Source organism: Myripristis murdjan, chromosome 18 (assembly GCF_902150065.1).
Source record: "Myripristis murdjan chromosome 18, fMyrMur1.1, whole genome shotgun sequence".
Lineage (NCBI taxonomy): Eukaryota > Metazoa > Chordata > Actinopteri > Holocentriformes > Holocentridae > Myripristis > Myripristis murdjan.
The window spans coordinates 7,921,424-7,941,826 of NC_043997.1; the positions used below are offsets into that span (position 1 = coordinate 7,921,424).

Below are 20,403 nucleotides of genomic sequence, written 5' to 3' on the forward strand. Positions count from 1 at the left end.
GTAACTACTTTGCTAACTGCGCTAAACAGACTGGTAACTTTCCCAGCTCGTTTTAGCAGTGATGCTAGGTTGTCAGTTTGTTTGTCGTAGTAGGCTAACGCTAACAGGAAAGCTAACGGTAACTGCCTGCTCTGAAAAAGAAAAAGTGAAACATTTAAACACTATTATTTAAAATACAGTTTGTGTTTATATCTGTGCCTGTGAGCATGTGAACGGCCTGCTTTCCTGAGTATGTTTCAGCACCGATGCTAGGTCGTTGTACTAGCCTAATGCTAAGACGTAGCATTGCTAATTGTTACAGTAATGCTACATATGTGCTTTATGTGTACATGTACTTTTTTTCTTCACGTCATCAGTTTTGGCCCAGTTCTTCACAAAGTGTTTCAAATTTTCTGTACGTCTGTCGACTTAAATACATTTTTGTTTGAATTTCATGTTAGCCTTCACAGCTTGTGGACAGTCGGGGTCCTCAGCGATCTACGGCTGTCCGATGTTTGCCCGACACATTACACATGGCTCTATCCTTTCTTCTTCTCTTTCTACTTGTTTGTTTTAAACTATGATTTCTGTCCATCACCATCATGACCCCTGACCTGTCTCTCTCTCTCTCTGTCTCATCTTCTTTCTATCTTGTCTCTCTCCTTCTTCATATCCCGTCTCTCTCTCTCTCTCTCTCTCTCTCTCTCTCTGTCTTCATCCCCCTATCCCACTCTCCTTCTTCTCCTTCTCCTTCCCTCTCTTCTCCCTGACAGATGTCTGATATTTCCTGTTGTTCTGACTGGAGGGGGTCTGTTTGTGCAGGGTGGGGGCAGGGGAGAGGAGGAATGCCATGCATTCACCGAGAACTTACACACACACACACACACACACACACACACATGCAAGTAAGTGCAAAACACACACACACACACATCTCTCTCTGATTTTTTTCACGTCTGTGTGATTTGTAGTTCTCTGTTGGCAGATTAGAGGAGAATATTGAACATGATAACCAGACTGAAAATCTCACATGTGCTCGCTCTTACACACACACACACACACACACACACACACACACACACAAAGAGGACATGTGGCGCGTTTGAAGGCTTGAAACACGAGTGAAAAGTTTCCTTCCAGAAACAGCAGGTGGCTGTCAGACAGAGAGAGAGAGAGAGAGAAAGTGAGTGAGAGAGAGAGAGAGAGAGAGAGAGAGAGAGAGAGAGAGAGAGAGAGAGAGAGAGAGAGAGAGAGAGAGAGAGGCTGGTCTAGTTCACTCTGTTAATCAATCGGTCGATCGAGAGATAATAATAATCAATAATCAATGCATCGTTGCAGCTGTTTATTGAATAAACATGTAAAAACTTGCTGATTCAGCTTGACTCCTCTTGTCTTCCTCTCCTCTGTTCATTTCATTATAAAATTAATGCTTTTGTTTTGTTTGTTTTTGTTTGTTTGTTGTTGTTTTTTGGCTGCTGGTCAGGCCACAGCGGCAATCTGAGGACATGACATAAATGACTAAATGACTAAATCGTTAACCAGTTAATTGAAAAACATAATCGCCTTTAGTTTGGCACAGGCGCAGAGTGATAAACAAACAAATAAACAAACAAACAAACAAACACATGACACATAAAGGAGCCGCTGGCCTCGTCTCCTCCCTCTCTCTCCGTGTCGCTTAGCAATGTGAAAAATGCCAGCGGCCGACCGACACACAGACCTCACTTAACTAGCCTCAGCTGGGGATCACTGGGCTTTTCATCACTCACACACACACACACACACACACACACACACACACCTCACTGCTGAACAATATCCTCCTACTGCATGCTAAAGGCTTAGCTGCATACCAGCCAACACACTGACCTGGGATTAACGAAGCCAAGCCTCACCTGAGACACACACACACACACACACACACACACACACACACACACACACACCTCAAACAGTGCAGTATGAAGTCCAGTGTAAAGTAAAAACAGAATGGGTGCCTTCACACGGTACATGTTATCAGATTGTTGACAGGACGCTGCTGGACATGAAGGAGGGGAAGGAGGGAGAGAGGGAGAGAGGGAGCGAGGAGGAGAGGAAGGAAGGAGGGAGCGAGGGAAGGTAAGAAGGACGGAGGCGAGGGGAAGACGAGGAGATACGGGGAGCGACGTGAGGAGAGACGGTAGTGGAGAAAGACGGGTTAAAAAAGGCGTACAAGACAGGAAAGAAAGGAACAAGAGGGAAAAACGAGAAAACGAGAAGAAGATGATTGAAAGGACAGAAGGAAAGAGGGGGAGGAATCAAATGAGACGGATTTAGAAATAAAAGGAAATGCGCAGGAGAGGAGGAGGAGGAGAGAGAGGGAAAACGAGAGGAAAAAAGAATAAAAGAGAGAGTGAGTCGAGGAAAAACAAGATTCACAAACTCAAATTAGCCTGAATCTGACTTTTAAAATCCTGATTGCTTCAAAACTATTGCGATTATCTTCCAGCTGTGAACACCGACTTCAAGTTAACGCCAACGCTGAGCTAGCCAAGCCGTTTTGCAACGATACGCGCCGTATTTAATTCATTTTTGTCAAATCTCACGATGTGTAACGTTAGCCGAATCAGCTGCTAGCGTCTCCGTAGCTCGGCTGTTCCAGGTATCACCCGTTTTTCCCCGTGGATTTTATTTGATCAATATCTTATCGGTGCTGTGATATGAAACTAGATACAGTCTGGGAGTTTACACTGCAAAAAGTCAAATTCTTACGAAGATTATTTGTCTTATTTCAAGTAAAAATGTCTTATTTCTAGTCAAAATATCTCATTACACTTAAAATAAGACATGATCACCTCAGAAATAACTTGTTTTTAGACAATTTTCACTTGTTTTAAGCAAATTTTCACTTAAAACAAGTGAAAATTAACTTGAAACAAGAAACAAACGAACAAGAAACATTTGCTTGTTCCATTGGCAAAATTTGTTTCTTGTTTCAAGCTAATTTTCACTTGAAACAAGTCTTTCTTCACTTGAAACAAGTGAAAATTGTCTAAAGACAAGTTATTTCTTAGCTGATCATGTCTTATTTTAAGTGTAATGAGATATTTTGACTAGAAATAAGACATTTTTAATTGAAATAAGACAAATAATCTTGGTAAGATTTTGACTTTTTGCATTGTAGATACTGCGATACGGCATAAGTGGCGTCTTGCCCCGGTTTTAAAGGCGAAACTACGGTAAAATAATGCACTTTTCTGAACTTTTAAGACAGTTCTAGCTGTTTTTACGATTTTTACACACCCGCTTGGTCGTCTTATGCACATTAGTGATGATTGTTTAGCAAAAATCTCTTGTTTTTAAGTATCTTATGAAAGCACCACCCCTACAATATCATTATAATATCAATATGGAGGTATTTGGTCAAAGATATCGTGATATTTGGTAGAGATATTGGTCTAAAAATGTGGATCTTGGGGTCTGCAGGACAATGATATCGGGAAATAGCGCGGGCGGAAAAGTATATCGCTCCCTAAAGTCATTAAGTGTCATGATTTTTCTAATATTTTTTGGCAAACGGCCATGGTTTAAGAGCGTTATTGCACTCTGAGGTGTCCCAGTGTCGAGAATGAGTGTACACGGCAGAGGTAAACGTCTTTATACGTTGTCTGTTTTCTTTTTTAAATCGCTCTCACTCTGATCTGTCGCTCAAGAAACACCGAGCCTGTCCTCTGTCCATCACTCAAGTCAATGAAAGCCAATACAGTAACTCTACACTGGACTTGCTCTTCTTTTTACACGGCAAACGGAAAAGTAGTGGTTGTTTTGCGGTTGAGCCACGGTAAATCTGTCCCGGGGCTGGCTGCCAGAGGCACACACACACACACACACACACACACACACACACACACACACACACACACACACACATTCATACATACACAGCTACTGCAAGCCCATCGTCTTTCCCATGTGGTTGTTGGGGAACCCCTGTTTCCTCGTGAGCAGAGTGATAGAAGAAACAGATGACCGGATGGCAGAGAGAGAGAGAGAGAAAGATTCACAGAGAAAAAGAGAGAACCAGATGAACCTCCTACGCTACCTGACTTTGGTTCAGTAACAAGGAAGTTCATTTAACCTCCTTTTGACTGTATATGTGTGTGTGTGTGTGTGTGTGTGTGTTTCTCGTTAGAGTTACAAGATGTGAGGCAGTCAAAACAGACTTCCCTGATGCTGTATCTCTGTGAGGCGGCGGCTCTGATTGGCCCATTCATTCCTCTGTGCAGGCAATGAAAGACAGAGAGTTAAGTGTGTTTCTCAAGTGTGTGTGTGTGTGTGTGTGTGTGTGTGTGTGTGTGTGTGTGTGTGTGTGTGTGTGAGCCCCTATCACTCCTCACCATCGGTCTCTTGCAGACAAACTTGTGGCGAGATGGACAGATAGAGGGAGGGTTGGGGGTGGGGAGAAGTGAAATGAAGGTAAAGGAAGAAGGATGAATGTGAGGAGGCATGCCTTCCAAACAAATCCACTTGTAAAAATAATAATAAAAAAAACACGCCTTGAAACTCATCACTCAACAGTGTGAGAATAAAGGTAATTACATCCCTGGAGCGTCAAATCCAAACTGTGTAAACAGCGAGGAAATATTTCATCTACAGAGAGCTGGATGCACCAAGGTCAAGTTGTTTCTCTCGCTCTCTCTTTCCTTCAGGTTTCCTTTGGCATAAAACACCAAAGACCGGCCAACATTACGAATATTAACCTCCACCAGGGTCTCTAACTCAAGATGTTTACCGTGTTGACACATTTCAAGCAAAAGCAGGTGGTGGACAACAATCACATTCATGGAATCGACTTAAATCTGAGAATCAATGAATTACCAAACATTTATTTATCGAAATCTTTTACGTTGACTTTTCTTAAAACGAGACGGGAAGCCGACAGCGAAGCCTCATGTTACTTTTATCGTTATCAGACAAAGAGAAATGTCCTTCCCTCGTCCTGAACCAGTCCTGAATCGATACCAGTGAACTTTTAGTCGGAGTGGTTTGATGAATGAAGTGGTGAAATATCGTACTGCAAGCCCCACCGCCCTAAGGTTCCTAGGCGATTGTGAAGTCCCTACCCCTCGAGTAAGGACTTTATCGGGGGTAAAAAAAAATGTCCTCGGAGGTACATTTTGATCCCGGTTCCTGCAGTCCAAACTCAAGACTGTTCCTCAGAAGGTTCCTAGTCGCTGTGGAGAGTTCCTGTGGTCAAAACCCGACTAAAGATTCAACTCTTTTGCAAATCAGCTCTTCAAAATCATAAACATTAACCTCCACCAGGGTCTCTAACTCAAGATGTAAGTTTATCGTGTCGATGAATTATGAAACAGTTATTTACCGAAATCTTTTACTTTGTCTTTTCTTAAAACGAGTTGGGAAGCCGGCAACAAAGCCTCGCATTACTTTTATTGTTATCAGACAAAGAGAAATGTCCTGCCCTCGTCCTGAACTGGTCCTGAATCGATACTAGTGAACTTTTAGTCGGGGTGGTTTGATGAATGAAGTGGTACAGATGTTGAAGCCGCCACGCTGTGTGTTTGACCAATCAGAAAATGTCGTGCTGCGAGCCCTGCCGCCGCAAAGTTCCTAGGCGATTCTGAAGTCCCTACCCCTCAAGTAAGGACTTTATTGTATCGTTTGTCCTCGGAGGTACATTTTGACCCTGTGTTCCTGCAGTCCAAACTCAAGACTGTTCCTCAGAAGGTCCCTAGTCGCTGTGGAGAGTTCCTGTGGTCGAAACCCAACTAAAGAATCAACGCTTTTGCAAATCGACTGTCCATTACCAGTCAAAAGGGCGCAGAGGAAACAGATATAGACAGTCGGTGCAACCAATCAGAGAGTTGCCTCGGGATTCCAGCAGACAGGATGCAAGACCTCGCGGTGAGTTATCGTTTTGAGGATTGGCCTTGCAAAACTATCGGTAAACCTGAGCCAACAGTGGTATTTCCAGGGTTTCCAGGTATTAAAGGTCCTTAAATATAAACAGTTACCTCTCGCTGCCATTTGGGGCCACCCATGTTGTCTCAATTTGGAACGAAATCCTACCTATGTTGAGGACAAAGTGCGAGATAGAAAAGGCGAAGGAGAGACAAGAGAGAGGGAATATAATTGCCAACATAACCCGATTTGACCCGGTGAACAACAGGGGTGAGTCAGGTTGTGTTTTTCATTTAACTGCCAGTTTATCTGCCAAATGTCAAAGGAGGAGAGCTCCTACGCTGATGGAGGGAGAGGAGCCGAGGCTAGACGCGAAGAGAAATCGCCAAACAGTGACATCAGCGTAAAAGTAATAAAAAGGTGCTGAGTGATGCGCAGACAGAGCGGGGCGAAGGGAAGAGCTGGCATGGATCAAATGGTGGCTGCAAATATTTTTAAGCGTTTAATTTTAACCTGCTTAGAATACCAGGTGGGACGGGTTGCCAGATCAGGACGATTCAGGTGAGCTTAGGAAAGTCAACTCTTCTGGTTCTCTAAAAACCCCACGAAATGGACTCTTACTTTCTTGATTTGATGTATTTCGTGTTGCAACAGCGTGTTGGTGGAAGGGAAGGATCAATCACAAGCATAAACCAAGAGGACAGACCAAACTCTAACCCAGTGGGATTTGAGTTTGGGAGAGAAACAGAATTTGCGAGAGAGAGAGGACGTTAAAAGATCTGTGAAGGTTTTAATGGTCGAATTTTTAATTTACAGCTACTAGTGCAGGATTATGTCACTATTTAAGATGCTCTTTCGTGGGGACTTTAAGTAAGTGGCAGAAAAATGCTGTGTTATCTGACCCAGGCCTGGCTGGGTGAACATCTCAATCAAACGACACTGTAAGACGTTAATGAGACGTCTCTTTAATTTCTTAATTTGACGTACAGGAGGCTATGTCCTGTTATGACGATGGGACATGAATGAGAAGCATCTTTTCAAAGGTGTAATCCAATGGCAGATCCAATAGGCTGGTGTGACAAGATGCAACTTAAATGCAACTTCCATTAAAAAAAACAAACAAAAAAAACAGTTGCACTGTGTAAAGCCAATCATCGGGACACAAAAGCTGTTTTATTTGACGGGAGGGGTGTGATCATTTGAAAATCAGTTATTTTTATGAGCTGAAATTTCAAAGTGAATTCACTATTAGGGATCCGCTGTTTTGCAGGAAGCAATGGAGTATTGATATGATTAAAAAAAAAAAAATACAAAAAAAATCTAAATTTGTTTTAATACGGTGACTTTTCTCACTTGGAACGTAAGTTGGCTAACAAGTGAAAAAGTAATTGCTCATCTCATTGTGACTTTAAGAGAAAGAGGGGATGAGAAGATGAAGGAGAAGAGGAGAGGAGAAGAGAGGAGGAGGCAGACATCTACTGTAGATCGAGGTCACCCGCTGATCTCAGACGACAGATTACAGCCTCCCTCCCTCTCGCTCCTCTTCACAAAGAATGCAAAACAAAAAAGTCGGGAGGTCGCCCCCGGTCTGGAACCAAGTGCATAATGTGTTTCATTCATAAATTCCTCCACCGTCTCTCTTTCTTCAATCCCTCTATCCTCTTTGATTCTCCACATGTTGCCTCTTTTCTTCATTTCGGCCCAAATTCCATTTTCTCTCACTTTCTCTGTCTTTTCCTCCTCCTCCTCCTCCTCCTTTCCATCCCACCTCTGCAAACCGCCGGCTTGTGGAGCGCGGAGGGAGAAGAATGAAGAAAAAAGAAAGAAGGGATGATGTGTTTTCAGAAAGGAGGTCAGCAAAACAGAGGAAGAAAGGGAGGGAGGGAGGGATGTCTTGTGACTTTGTGTGTAGGTTGTCTCCACACACACACACACACACACACACACACACACAGCTATGGCGTTTCACAGGGGAAAAACACACAGACTAGATTCAATATGTAACTAACCGCTGGCATATTTAACTATTGAGCAATATTTAACCAACTATTAAACTAATAAAGGCTGGTGCAAAGCCATTTCTTGAACTTGATGACACCCAGGAGAGAAGAAACCTTCCTCAACTTCCTCAAATAATCCCCCAATTTATTAAACTGCACCCTCCCTAATGCTTAATGTTATCATATCATTCACCCTCCAGGTTTTATTTTCCAAGAAAATAATGGGTGAATGCAGCGTGGTTTATCAGTGGACTTCAAAGTCCTGGATGTCGGACTTTCTCGAGATCGCCTACTAGTGAAAATCTCCGTTCTGAATCACCACTGAAATTTTACTGATGCATCCTGTGGTTGATGGTGATCCGTCCACCGAATTTAACCTAAATCCAATCCAATTTGTCATTTTTTGAGATATCTTACTACCAGACAGACAGGAAAGAGAGCAAACCTCCCTCCAGCTTCACAGGCAGACGTAATGATGGGTTTCGACCCAGAAAGGGTTTCATCTCCTTTGCCTCCCTGCGTGAAAGAGCGCTATTAGGTTTTCATTGGTCTGTGGGCCAGACTAAAACCTCTCAACCTGGAAAAAGCCTAACAACCTTTTCCCTTAGAATGAGATAAGATAAAAAAAAAAAAAAAAAAGAATAGCTGTTGCCCTTTTTGGCTAAGGCAAAATATGAAGAGTTTGTTTACCAAGCAAATCTAAAATTTTATCAGTCTATATCTCTCTCGTTGATTTTATCAATCATTTCCTAGAGCTGGTGTTGTTTTTTTGTTTTTGTTTGTTCGGTTTTTGTGAGATGAGATTGAAACCCTGCGGATCTTGGATTTCCCTTCAAAATTACATGAGGAGCATTCACAGTGACACTGGGTAGACGTTACACCTCTTTTAAATCAAACCCGCTCCCAAACACATGCTTCATACCAGACGTTGGTATGTATTTGTGTGTGTAGGGAGGGTAGTTTTATGAGTTAGACCTGACAAACAGAGGAAAAGGAGGGACAGACTGGTATGATGAGGGACATATGATAAGAAAAACATCCTATTTGCATTTTTCGTTCTCCAATTCCCAACTACCACAGGGTCATTTCACTCATAAACTTTCCTCTAAGTGTGGAATATTATATTATGGACATGGGAGTTTGAGGAACTAGTCTTTCGGACGGGTGACCCGCCACACCCTTTCTGTGGCAGGATAAACTCTCGGATACACAACTGGTTTCAAATGGAGAACTGATCTGCAACAAAGATTACTGCACAATTCAGTAAAACATTAAGATATACAAAGAAAGTACCATTTGCATTGCAGCTTCTATGGACTGGAACTCGTTGACGACATTGACTGGGCAACATCTTAAGTGTAATTTCAGTCAAGTGTGTTCGAACTGATGTATTGTATTGGTCTAACCAGTGCTACAGCTGACTTCTGTGGACATTTTGCATCTTTGATAGTGGGCGACTTCAAACAAATTATGGCTGCAGACTAGGAAGAAGCCCAAGCCACAAGGGTCAAACAAGTCCCACCAAAAAATCAATGAGGATTTGGATTTTTTTTGGCTCGGACAATCTCGGGCCGTAGGTGTTCGGGAAAACAACAGGCCGGGTCCAAATTTTCAGGCCAGATTAAAACTCTAGAAAAGGGGGTTAAAGGGTATGTTTGGTTTTGTTGTGTACTGCACAAAGACGCAAACAGGCGCCTTAAACTTAATCCATAATCTAACCCAGTCAAAGTCCACAAAGGGCTCAAGTTTAATCTGGATGCTTTTGCTGGCTTTTCGAGGTCTTCAAAGGAAGGTCACTCGGACCGATCGGTGACCGCAGCTTCACCCCCAAGATCAGGGATTCTTGACTCCTGCAGGGGAGTGAATTAAGTAAATGTCGCCTCTAAGGCCGAGGACACAGGCTTATTAAAGTGGGGACACAGAGAGCGACGGGACTATGACCCGTTTTGGGGGTCGTAACCCAGAGAGAAAGGGGCTTTAGGCTGCATGGTGGACTGGGAAAGTGCAACCAGAGGTAACAGAAAAAAGAAAACACAATGTGATGAAAGCAACTTCTTTCTCTTTTTGGAAAAATCAACTGTATTAATCAACTGGCTGATACCCAATAAACAGTCAGAAACAGGTCGATATCATCTGCATTATTCATCACTTTTAGGCCTTTGGGTCAGCGGGGCCAATGTATCTACAAAAAGCGATCAGAGGAACAACTTTTATGACCCAATTTACCCTTAAAAGTGGCGGGTGGTCTTTCTGGGATACAGCAAAAGAGGGGGAAAGACGTCCAAAATGTGTAATTAAGTAAAAGACAAAAATACTCTAATCAAAGAGCTTTGGGTTGGTGATTCTGAAACAGCCTTTTTTCCTAAAAACCTTTCCTTTCCCTAAGGAACATGGCTTCAAGATATCGAGATACATGGACAGATAGATAGATAGATAGATAGATAGATAGATAGATAGACGTGACCTGGAGGCAGGAAGGCAGGCAGACGGACGGAAAGGGAGATGGTTGACCTTTAAAACCCCAGACCAAACAGAGAGAGAGATGAAGTAAATAAAGAAGTCCCTAACAAACAGTCTCTGTTTGCCCTCCTCTTAAGACTGAATGAAGTGGAGGGGTGAGGATGAAGGAGGGAGGGGAGGGGAGGGAGGGAGAGAAGGGAGGTAGAGGGGGTAAAAACAGGGGAGAGAGAAGGAAAACAGGGTTTGGAGTGTCAGTGGTGGAGAAGACAAACTGTGAAAAGTGGAGTTTGGTTAAAAAAGTAAGAAGAAGAAGAAGGAGGAGGGAGGAGAGAGAGGGAGAGAGGAGGAGAGGAGGAAGAGGTTTGGTGATGGAGGGGGGAAGAGTAAGAGGAAGAAGAAATAAAAACAGAAAAGAGAAATAGAGTAAACGTAGTTCCGATTGTTTAGTCTGTTTTGAATGACAAGGAATTTAGTGTGGAAGCAATAAATTACTGATACTGCTGCTGATACTACTATTACTACTATTATTATTACTACTGCTGATACTACCGATGCTACTACTGCTACGACTACTACTATTACTACTCTACTGATACTACTTATACTACAACTAGTACTACTACAACTATTAAGACTACTACTGATACAACTGATGCAGCTGATGATACTACTACTATTACTACTGCTACTACTACTATAACTACTACTGACACTACTTGTTCTGTTTTTACTACTACGACTGAAAGTGCTGATAGTATTGATACTACCGCTTCTGCTACTACTACTACTACTACCACTACTAATACGACTGATCCTCCTCCTACTACTTTTACTACTACTACTACTAGTGGTGCTATTACTGATACTACTGATACTACTACTACTACCACTACAGATATGACTACAACTATTACCACTATGTCCACTACTATTACTCCTACTGCTTTTACTACTGCTATTACTACTAGTAGTACCACTACTTTTACTACTTCTAGTACTCCTACTAATACTGCTTTTGCTACTGCTACAACTACTGTACGTTATTGCTACTAGTGGTGCTACTACAGCAATTACTACTATTACTGCTACTGCTACTACAACTCCTCCTACCACAACTACAGCAACTACTACTAGTTTTACTACAACTGCAACTACTCTTGTTACTACTGCTGCTACTGCTACTACTGATAATACACTCTCTACTCTGTGCACTACTGCCACCACTCCTCCAGCATTACTACTACCACAGCAAGGAAGCTACTCTGATTACTACTACTAATACTACTACTAATTCTACTGCTACTCCTCCCCAAATAAATAAACAAAGAAAGTGTGTTAGGAGGCAGATGAGCACAGGGAGTGTGTGTGTGTGTGTGTGTGTGTGTGTGTGCTGTGTACACTGGGGTAATTAGCTATCCAAACATTTGATTTTAGCTCTAATTGACTTTTGTCCACCTGTTAATCCTAATGGCATCTTCAGCTCATTGACGCTGCAGCGTGAGATCCTCCACAACACACACACACACACACACACACACACACACACACACACACACACACACACACACACAAAACAGCACACATGCTACATGAACACACTCAAAGACACAGATGTTCTGTTATAGTGCACTGTGTCCTTGTGTGCATATGGACGTGCATGTGTGTGCGCATGTTTGTGTGTGTGTGTGTGTGTGTGTGTGTGTGTGTGTGAGCAATGTTTTGAGAGCGATCCCCTGCACCGCTGCCTGTGAAAGGATTTAGAGGTCTCCCCCTCCACGCAGGTGAGATAAAGATGGAATTTGCCTTCCAAAGCCGAGATAGAAAAAGAGATGGGGGGTGACGGAGTGAGAGAGTGAGAGAGAAAGAGAGAGAGCGAGAGAGAGAGAGAAAGAGGGAGACAAAAAGATGAGGAGTGAGAGAACAAGGAGACAAACTGGCACATAAACCGACCAACTCAAATCAAAATGTCAATCTTTCAGCTATTAAATGCAAGTTGTTTACTTGAGCGTGTTTCCGCGAGAGGCAGAAGGAGGCAGAGCGAAGACGGGAAGAGCTGATGGCAGACGAAGAGAAGAAACACGACGAAAATCACACAAAGAAAAAGATGAAGAAAACGAAAAGAAAAAAAAAAGTATGAATGGGTAAAAGGAAAAACGGCCTCCTCTTGTCCTTCCCCGGTTGGGAGGCTTATCTGTTGGCTGTGGAGGAGATTTATTTCCACAATAGGTGGATGTTATGGCTAGCTGTCCCACACACACACACACACACACACACACACACACACACACACACACACACAAACAGATGTCACCGACAAGCCTCGCTCCAAACTCCACCTGGGATGTGGGTCACATGAAGGGTTAGGGAAACCATAAGGGTGTGTGTGTGTGAGAGTGTGTGTATGACCGCCAGTGGGAAAAAGTAGCCAGCTGGAGGAGGGGAGGGGGGTCCAGGGGCATACCAAATATATATATATAAATAAAAAAAATATATATAGATATATATTACTAAAGGACGTTCCATTGCATCACAGGCCTATTTTATTTTTAAAACACTATTTGGGGCAGCTGGCATTAGTTTGCATAATTGGTCAATGGTACAAAATACAAAAGGAGGTTTTAAACCATCATCAAGCTCACAATGTCTTGAAGCAGAGCCTGATGGTCGTAAATGAACTTGCTGATCAAAAGTATTTTATTAGAATCAAAAATTAATATAATTAAGTCGCTCGACAGACTTAAACAAGTAGTCGGCTGTTTGGCCAGCAGCCGGCGCTTATGGAAAACCCAGGTAAGCGTGCATCTAATTGTGTGTGTGTGTGTGTGTGTGTGTGTGTGTGTGAGAGCGTGCATGTATGTGCATGGCGTGACGAGTTCAAAGAAAACCCTTAGGTGTACATTACAGCTGAACTCCCTCACCTGGCTGCAAGCAGATTCATATCAGTGCAAGGATAAACACACACACACACACACACACACACGCACACGCACACACAGTCAGTTTATGAAAACACAAGGGCAAAATCACTGTATGAAACAGCAGTGAGTGTGAGAGTTCACTGAGAGCGAGCTGAAGATTAAAAATTAAATGAGGATCAAAGACCTTGTGCAAGCGTGTGTGTGTGTTTGTGTGTGTGTGTGTGTGTGTGTGTGTGTGTGTGTGTCCATAACAGAGTGAGAGGAGCCAGCTCTAACCCATTATTCTGAACTGTGTCTGAGATTCAGCGCTTCTCCCCTATTTAGGCATGTAACACAGGCAGAGTGACAAGTCAGGTCTGGGTCATACACACCAGCCTCCACTAGGGGGAGTCGGTGAGCAGACTGGGACAGGTGAGAACAACCAGGAATAGTGGTCCCAAGTGATACATGGCAAAAAAAAATCATGTTAACATGTCATGTAGTCTCACCCTCAGTGTTCAACTCCTGTTTTTTCTTCAAACAAGGTAAAAAATCTGCCAGTGGGATGAGATAATCCCACTTATTTCCAGAATTTTTGTCATTTTTTCCAATCCTAGTTGGCTGATCTGTCTTCTTCTGCCTTGTTTCAGCAGATTTATACTTGCTCCCGGACGAAATTAATGAAACAAGTGAAACTGCACTGGAAACAAGTGGGATTATCTCATCCCACTGGCAGATTTTAACACTGAATATGGGATTAAAATGACTTGTTAAGATTTTTTGCAGCGTGAGTGAGTGAGTGAGTGAGTGAGTGAGTGAGTGAGTGAGTGAGTGAGTGAGAGAGATTTTAGACAGCATTAACATGAGGATGATACCAGGATGCAGTGATCCAAAAAAAGACGTGAAGAGGCAAGGATAAAGAAAGTGAGAAAGTCAGCAGCGTCTCATGCCATGCACAACAGCTGACACACACACACACACACACACACACACACACACACAGTGACTTAATCTTCATCCCTTCATCCCTCTACATCCCATTTATCCTCATTTATTTCCCCCTTATCAACATCAACTGGACACTTTTACCCCTCTTCATTCACTTTCATAATCTGACTCTCCCCCTCCTCCTCCTCCTCCTCCTCCTCCTCTCCTCTTCCTGGACCGTGCACAAGTGGGCGGGGCCAGCCACATTCCAGGGGGCGACGTCAGAACCCTTAGTGGCCGACCAGGATGCCGGGAGATCGCCCATCGTTTGGCTCTACCTTTACATCTCCATGGCAACAACCACAGCCAGCCTGTCCATTCACAAATCAGTGTCCTACATGCACTTCTTATTCCACATGCAGAAGATAAACATAAAGCCTGAAGTGACGAAATAATACCTGGCATGCAGGAAAAACCACCTATAATCAATATATGATCTTTCCTGCTGGTTTGAGTCCCTTGCTTTACATAACGGTTCACATTTAAGGGCAAATCTGTGTTTTAAAGTATTGAGCAATGACTCTCTAGGTAAGATTTATTTTCCTAAAAAAAAAAAAAAAAAAAAAGATGAATAGTTTAAGACAGTTGCATCACTTCTCGGCTCCTTATCGCAAAAAAATTGTAAACTTTGCCAGCACTGAGGGGGAAAAAGTTGCAGCAATCATTTATTTTACACTGCACAATCAACACAACGGCCATGCAACTTTATCTGCTTTTTCTACCAACCAGGGAATATGCGATTTACATAAACCCATGTGGAACAGAAGGAACCTAGACAGCTGTTTCCTACACACAGGTACTTTCATTGAAAAAGGGGATTTGTTATAAACTTTTGTTCCTAAAGATGAGGCATGCTTCCCTCTCCAAGTCTGACTCCTCTCACACCCTGCACCTCTGATGACACTACACTTCAACAGAAACTTGGCATGCAAACTGAAACATAAGTTATGAGGTCTGATTTGGAAAATTTAAAAAAAAAAAAAAAAAAAGGCAAATGTAGAAAAATGGGTCCTGGCAGCCTCATACCATGCATAGTTGCTGTGTTAAGCTGATATGAACAGCAAGTATGCAAACCTGATTGGACACGCCTCATGTGGGTGGGTGGGCGGGATCATGTGAATCTGTGTGCCCCTGGCCCAGCTCATGAATAATAAATCGGTTATGAATATTCACCACGGGACGGATTGGAATATTAACACGGCCGGTTCGATGCTTCCTGCCTCCAAAAGGCTGCAGATTTATGGGTCTGACTGCACGGATGAACCCTAAACACTTGTTTGATGATACAGCTGCGTCGTGCACAGTCGTGAGACATGTAAAGTTGTCCATCCGCAGGGGAGTGGAGCGACTAATGCAAACAAATGCAGACAGTGAAGAGCGGGGTAAAGCGGGCTATGCACCCATCCAACCCCTCACCTCCCCTCTCCCAAATACATTTCAAGTGCAAGGCGAATTCCAGCTTGATTCCCGTCAGCTAAAAACCAGTGGACGATGTTAAAGCGGATAAACTCCTGTTTCTGCAGGAATCAAAACCAATCAATACAGATGAACGCTACTGCTTTGAAGCTTCATGATCAGTTCCTAAACTTCATTATGCCTCCGTTAACTCATGCATCCAGGTGCTGTCATCAGGTAATTGCTACATACAGCACACCTGCAGAAAAGATACACCTGGTTTAAAAAAAAAAAAAAAAGAAAGAAAGAAAAAAAAAAGTGCATTTCTTCTATTTCCACATAGTGATATCTGCTCTTATCAGCAAAACTACTGGATATCTTTGAGGTAAGATGAACAGCAGGGAGTATTATCACTGGCAAAGCACGCATGTTCAACTCTCAGCCCACTGCGTTTCACTCTAATATTTTAATTAGAAGACACTGCAGGCTGGCCTGTGTGAAATCACTGCGCGCTGCACCGCCGCGCCGCTGGAAACAGACACATTTCGGCTGAATTTGCGACACAAACGTTTCCAAATGGTTACAAAAAAAGAGAGAAACAAAGGAAAGCCGTGTGGCCGGCGTGTCCCTACAGGTTGTCTCCGGCTGCAGGCAGCGAGCAGAGAAAGAAGGAGAAATGTGATGCGCAGGAGAGGACAGAAACTCCCGTCCGATCTGCTTTCAGACGCTACAAGGCAAAGCAGAGCCAGTCTCCGTGCTTAAAAAGTGCTATAAACGCTTATTAATAAGGATAAAGGTGCGGAATGAGTTCAAGCACAAGCGCGGGGAGGTTCTTATTTTCACTGCAACAAAACAGAGATGGTAACTGGGATTATTATTAGAGCTGAAGGTGAAGCACTTGTTATAAAGCAAGCTCTCTATTTATAAACTTTGGGAAACTTTGGTGGCGGAGCCGGAGCAGCACCGGCTGGAGGGAAGCAGCGGCTCGCCCGGCGGCTCCGTGCGGGTTTCATGCGGGTTACGCTGGGAGAAAGGCTGTTAATAAAAGTGTGCAAGTGGAAAATGCAGCTTACCGCAGAGTCGGATTGTTGCACCGCGACGCACAGCGCTAGGAACAGCAGACCCGCGGCGAGCTGTCGCAGACTCTTCAAGTCTTTATTCATCTTGGGGAAATAAAACAGGATCCGCCTGCGTTAACACTGACAAAATCTACTGCTCCCTACTCGCACGGGGACATGTCATAGCCCCGCTCCCCCTGCGCACTTGTTTTCAGTAAAACACAGATAATAAACGAGAGAGTTCACAGGCGTGCTGGCTGTATTGCGCTTGCAGGGCTCCTAGTGCTCCTGGCTCTGGCACCGTGCGCTTCTGCAGTCCCCCTCTCTAACTTTTTCTCTCCTCGACTTGCAAACCTGCCCAAACCTGCCGGATCTACTTCCCACACCCAATGCGCAGTGATATCGCCCCCCCTTTGCACCTACAACAAGAGGGCCAATTAATCTAAATATAGATTATATCTAAATATATATAAATATAGTGCCGTTTATGTATTTTATTTCCATCCAAATGGTGATTTGTGGATTCTTTCTCTCTCCTATGGGCATACAAAGATGTTCGAGCGTTGCGGAGGGATATTCGCTGCGATGAGGCGCTCCTCTATCCAATGCCCGAGGCTGCAAGAAAAAGGGTTGACATTAAACCTTTATTTGACATTTTCTATATGCCCGGACACGTTACATTCCTGTCCGATTATTAAAGGTCAAACACTCGCATTTGACACTTGATCGAGAGATGCTGCTGGCGAAAGAGGAGAAACTGAAATGAACTCTTTCCTCAGATCATCTTCTCGTCAAATTCCTGGGTTGTTTATGCTCATTTTGTGCATTATATTAGAGAGGGTAAAGAGGTTACACACAGGAAGATTTTCACCCCAGTGAATAGCGAACATCTTACATATGACTTACCTTAAATCTTAATAACTGCTGAACTGGCAGCAAAATCCATGTAATAGTATTAAAGTTAAAACTCTAATAAGACAAGCAGCAATTTAGTTGAAAAAAGTTGAAATCATATACTTTATGAAGTATCACAACATGACTTTTCAGTTGCAGGCTTTTTCCCCCTCAAACTGGATACAAGCTCTTGTATTTCGGAATGAATCCCCTCACATCAAGCTTTGTGAAGTTTTGAGAAAGTTACAAAGTCCTGGAATGTAAAATGAGCACAATCAGTTCCCCTACACCACTGTTAATACAACTTGTAAGAGCACTGCAACATGTAGGTTCACCCATTAGTCCAGCAAGTGTTCAGTGCATCATCAAAAAGTTTAAAAGATGCCGGTTTCATGCAAATCATATAGCTAAAGATGATTAAAGGATTGTTTCTGTTAAAAGCTGATCTGCTGCTTTCTGAAAAGGATAGAGAGCGAGTCATTTTAGAGATATCCCTCAACAGGTAGAATGTAGAAGACTCAACCCAGGGGATGCAGATTGCCAAGATTATCATGAATTCAAAAGTTGGTGAACTATCACTACTTTGACAGAAGTTCCGAGATGTCCAAGATTTGTTTATTAGTCTATCTGCTATACACATTATAAGTCATTTTTATTAATTGGATAACTGGCAAATGTATCAACTCACATAGGAATGAAAATAGATATCGTGTTTGCAAATTCTGTAGGAAGAGTGGATCGAGAACAATTTAGGGCCCAGGAGGGAACCATGAGGCACTCCGCACCTAAGTTAAAGAAGACAGTTAAAACAAGTACAGAAGATAAAGTTAATAAGATAAAAAAGTAAAACCCCACAGCAAACAGCGAGCTGCCAGTCTGAAAGACACCACAAGATTTAGTCAAGAGCAGCGTCTGTAATTCACTCATCACCATGTGAAACTATATTAAGATGTTGTGATAAACAGTGTCGGAGCCACACCGAGGTCAAGTAGGACGAAAATACAACATCCGCTGGCATCCACTGCTGAAACGGCTCTGTTTTCAGTTTGAGTGACTCAGCGTCTGTATAATGTTTATAGCAGAGACTAGACCAGAATGCCTCAAATAATCAGCAACTATTTTAATAAACAACTCCAAAAACAAGTGCGTAACCTCTACAAGAAACATATAGAAACATATAAAGACTGGTGCTGTATGCCCAATACAAATCCTATACAAATATTATAGTGATGCCATAGAAAATCCAAATACCATAATGCTCAGGATAACTCATTTAATACACAGACATTGTATAAGATCCAATAGGATTATGATAGCACTGCTTTTTTATATATATATATCATATAGAAAATAGAATTCAGATTAGGTTACAATAAAGTCATTATTGAGCACTGTAAATACTTAAAGCTCCTACAGGGGTATTATTTAGGTATAACAGGGGATGAAAAGGACCATAAAGTTAAATAGGACTACAATAAACGCATTACTGAGCACACCGTACCCAGAAGCCTCTGTAGTCTCTATTATATTACAGTATATAAAGATTTTTCAACATGAGAATCGCTCAGGATGGAAAGGTTTCCAGCCGTGGCTTCTTTAGGGGAGCAAACTAACTTTGTGCAGGGGCTTGTGAGCTTTCTGCGTGGGTAAAAGCGGCTGTTAAACCAAGAAGCAAAAGGTATGGAGGCATGAATGACAAGTTGGTTGGCCCCTCCTCTCCTGCTGCTGTGGTGCGCTGCTGAGTTGAAGCGCAACAGCCCGGAGAGCGCAGCAGCGATTTCACCACTGCAACTTTGGTGAGTTGGATAAGCTCTCATTTTGGTTATTAATAAAGAAATAACAGGTATGCGGGCCGCGTTGCTGCTCGGATTGTGTTGGCTGGAGTTGTTTGGGACATGGGGGAGCTGTATTTGGTGGTAGAACTACTTTATCTCTCTCTCTCCGGGTAGATGACAGGGTTTTTGGAGCAGTCGATGAGCGCGTTTGAAGTGCCTTGCTGGTGAAGACGAGGGAGTCGTGCAGCGAGAGTCGACCTGCGGTTCCCCGAGCCAGTCGGAGCAAAAATGAAATTCTGGTAAGCCTCGTTTTATTCTATTATGACGCTCCAAACTATATTTTTGCGCACGTTCGCGTCTCGATTTTTCCAAAGATTGTTTCTGTTTGCAAGCTGCTCTGCACGGATCATGGCTGCGTTAGCCCTGCTCCGGCGCAGTTTATTTTTACATTATCAAGGTAAACTAACAGCATTACAACATGTTTATGTCTTTGGCAGGATTTGTGTGATAGCGGTCGCCTTGGCGGTGGGATCCACACACGCAGTAAGTCGCATTTGTTTACTATTAGGCTCCTTAGGTGAAGTGGCTCTCGACTGTGTTTATTCCTTATGTTGATATAGATTACATGATCAAACTGTACGTGTTTTCCCACTTTGCTCTGTGTTTGCTGATGTACTATAACCGCTTTAATTTATGAATTTATGAAATAGTTTCATGTAAATGCAGCTTCAATCGAGCCAGCAGCTCACTTGTACAGTGCCTCCAGACGGAGAGCCCCATGCACTCTGTGTGAAGTTAGATTTTAATTGTGCTTGTCTCACATTTCGGCCAAATTTGCACCTTTCAATCGCATGAATGCGGGGTTCATGTGTTTCAACGTGACTCTCCTACCTGTGCGGCTCCCAGCAGCCACACCGCAGACTGCACACGTCTCCTGCACGCAAAGTTAAAGCCTTTTGTGCCCCTGCGTCACATTGGGGACTGACTCCAGCTTGTGCCGCATGAAGGAGCACAGATCCGTGTGCCTGCTCGAGTTTCTGCTTCAGCCTGCTTGCAC

General features: G+C 43.1%; 2 protein-coding genes across 6 annotated transcripts in view; one reads left to right on the plus strand and one right to left on the minus strand.

Annotated features, from left to right (window-relative positions):
• The window catches only part of col4a5 (collagen, type IV, alpha 5 (Alport syndrome)), a 70,236-nt gene extending 53,259 nt beyond the window's left edge, over positions 1-16,977 (minus strand). For all 4 annotated transcript variants that reach the window (XM_030076067.1, XM_030076065.1, XM_030076066.1 and 1 more), the window contains exon 1: positions 16,693-16,977. In XM_030076067.1, coding sequence (XP_029931927.1) covers positions 16,693-16,782 — 90 coding nt within the window. In that variant the 5' untranslated portion in view covers positions 16,783-16,977. The remainder of the gene's footprint in view (positions 1-16,692) is intronic.
• A 2,332-nt stretch (positions 16,978-19,309) lies between these two features.
• Positions 19,310-20,403, plus strand: part of col4a6 (collagen, type IV, alpha 6) — a 176,906-nt gene continuing 175,812 nt past the window's right edge. For both annotated transcript variants that reach the window (XM_030076289.1, XM_030076290.1), the window contains exons 1-3: positions 19,310-19,367; positions 19,521-19,645; positions 19,844-19,889. In XM_030076289.1, coding sequence (XP_029932149.1) covers positions 19,635-19,645; positions 19,844-19,889 — 57 coding nt within the window. In that variant the 5' untranslated portion in view covers positions 19,310-19,367; positions 19,521-19,634. The remainder of the gene's footprint in view (positions 19,368-19,520; positions 19,646-19,843; positions 19,890-20,403) is intronic.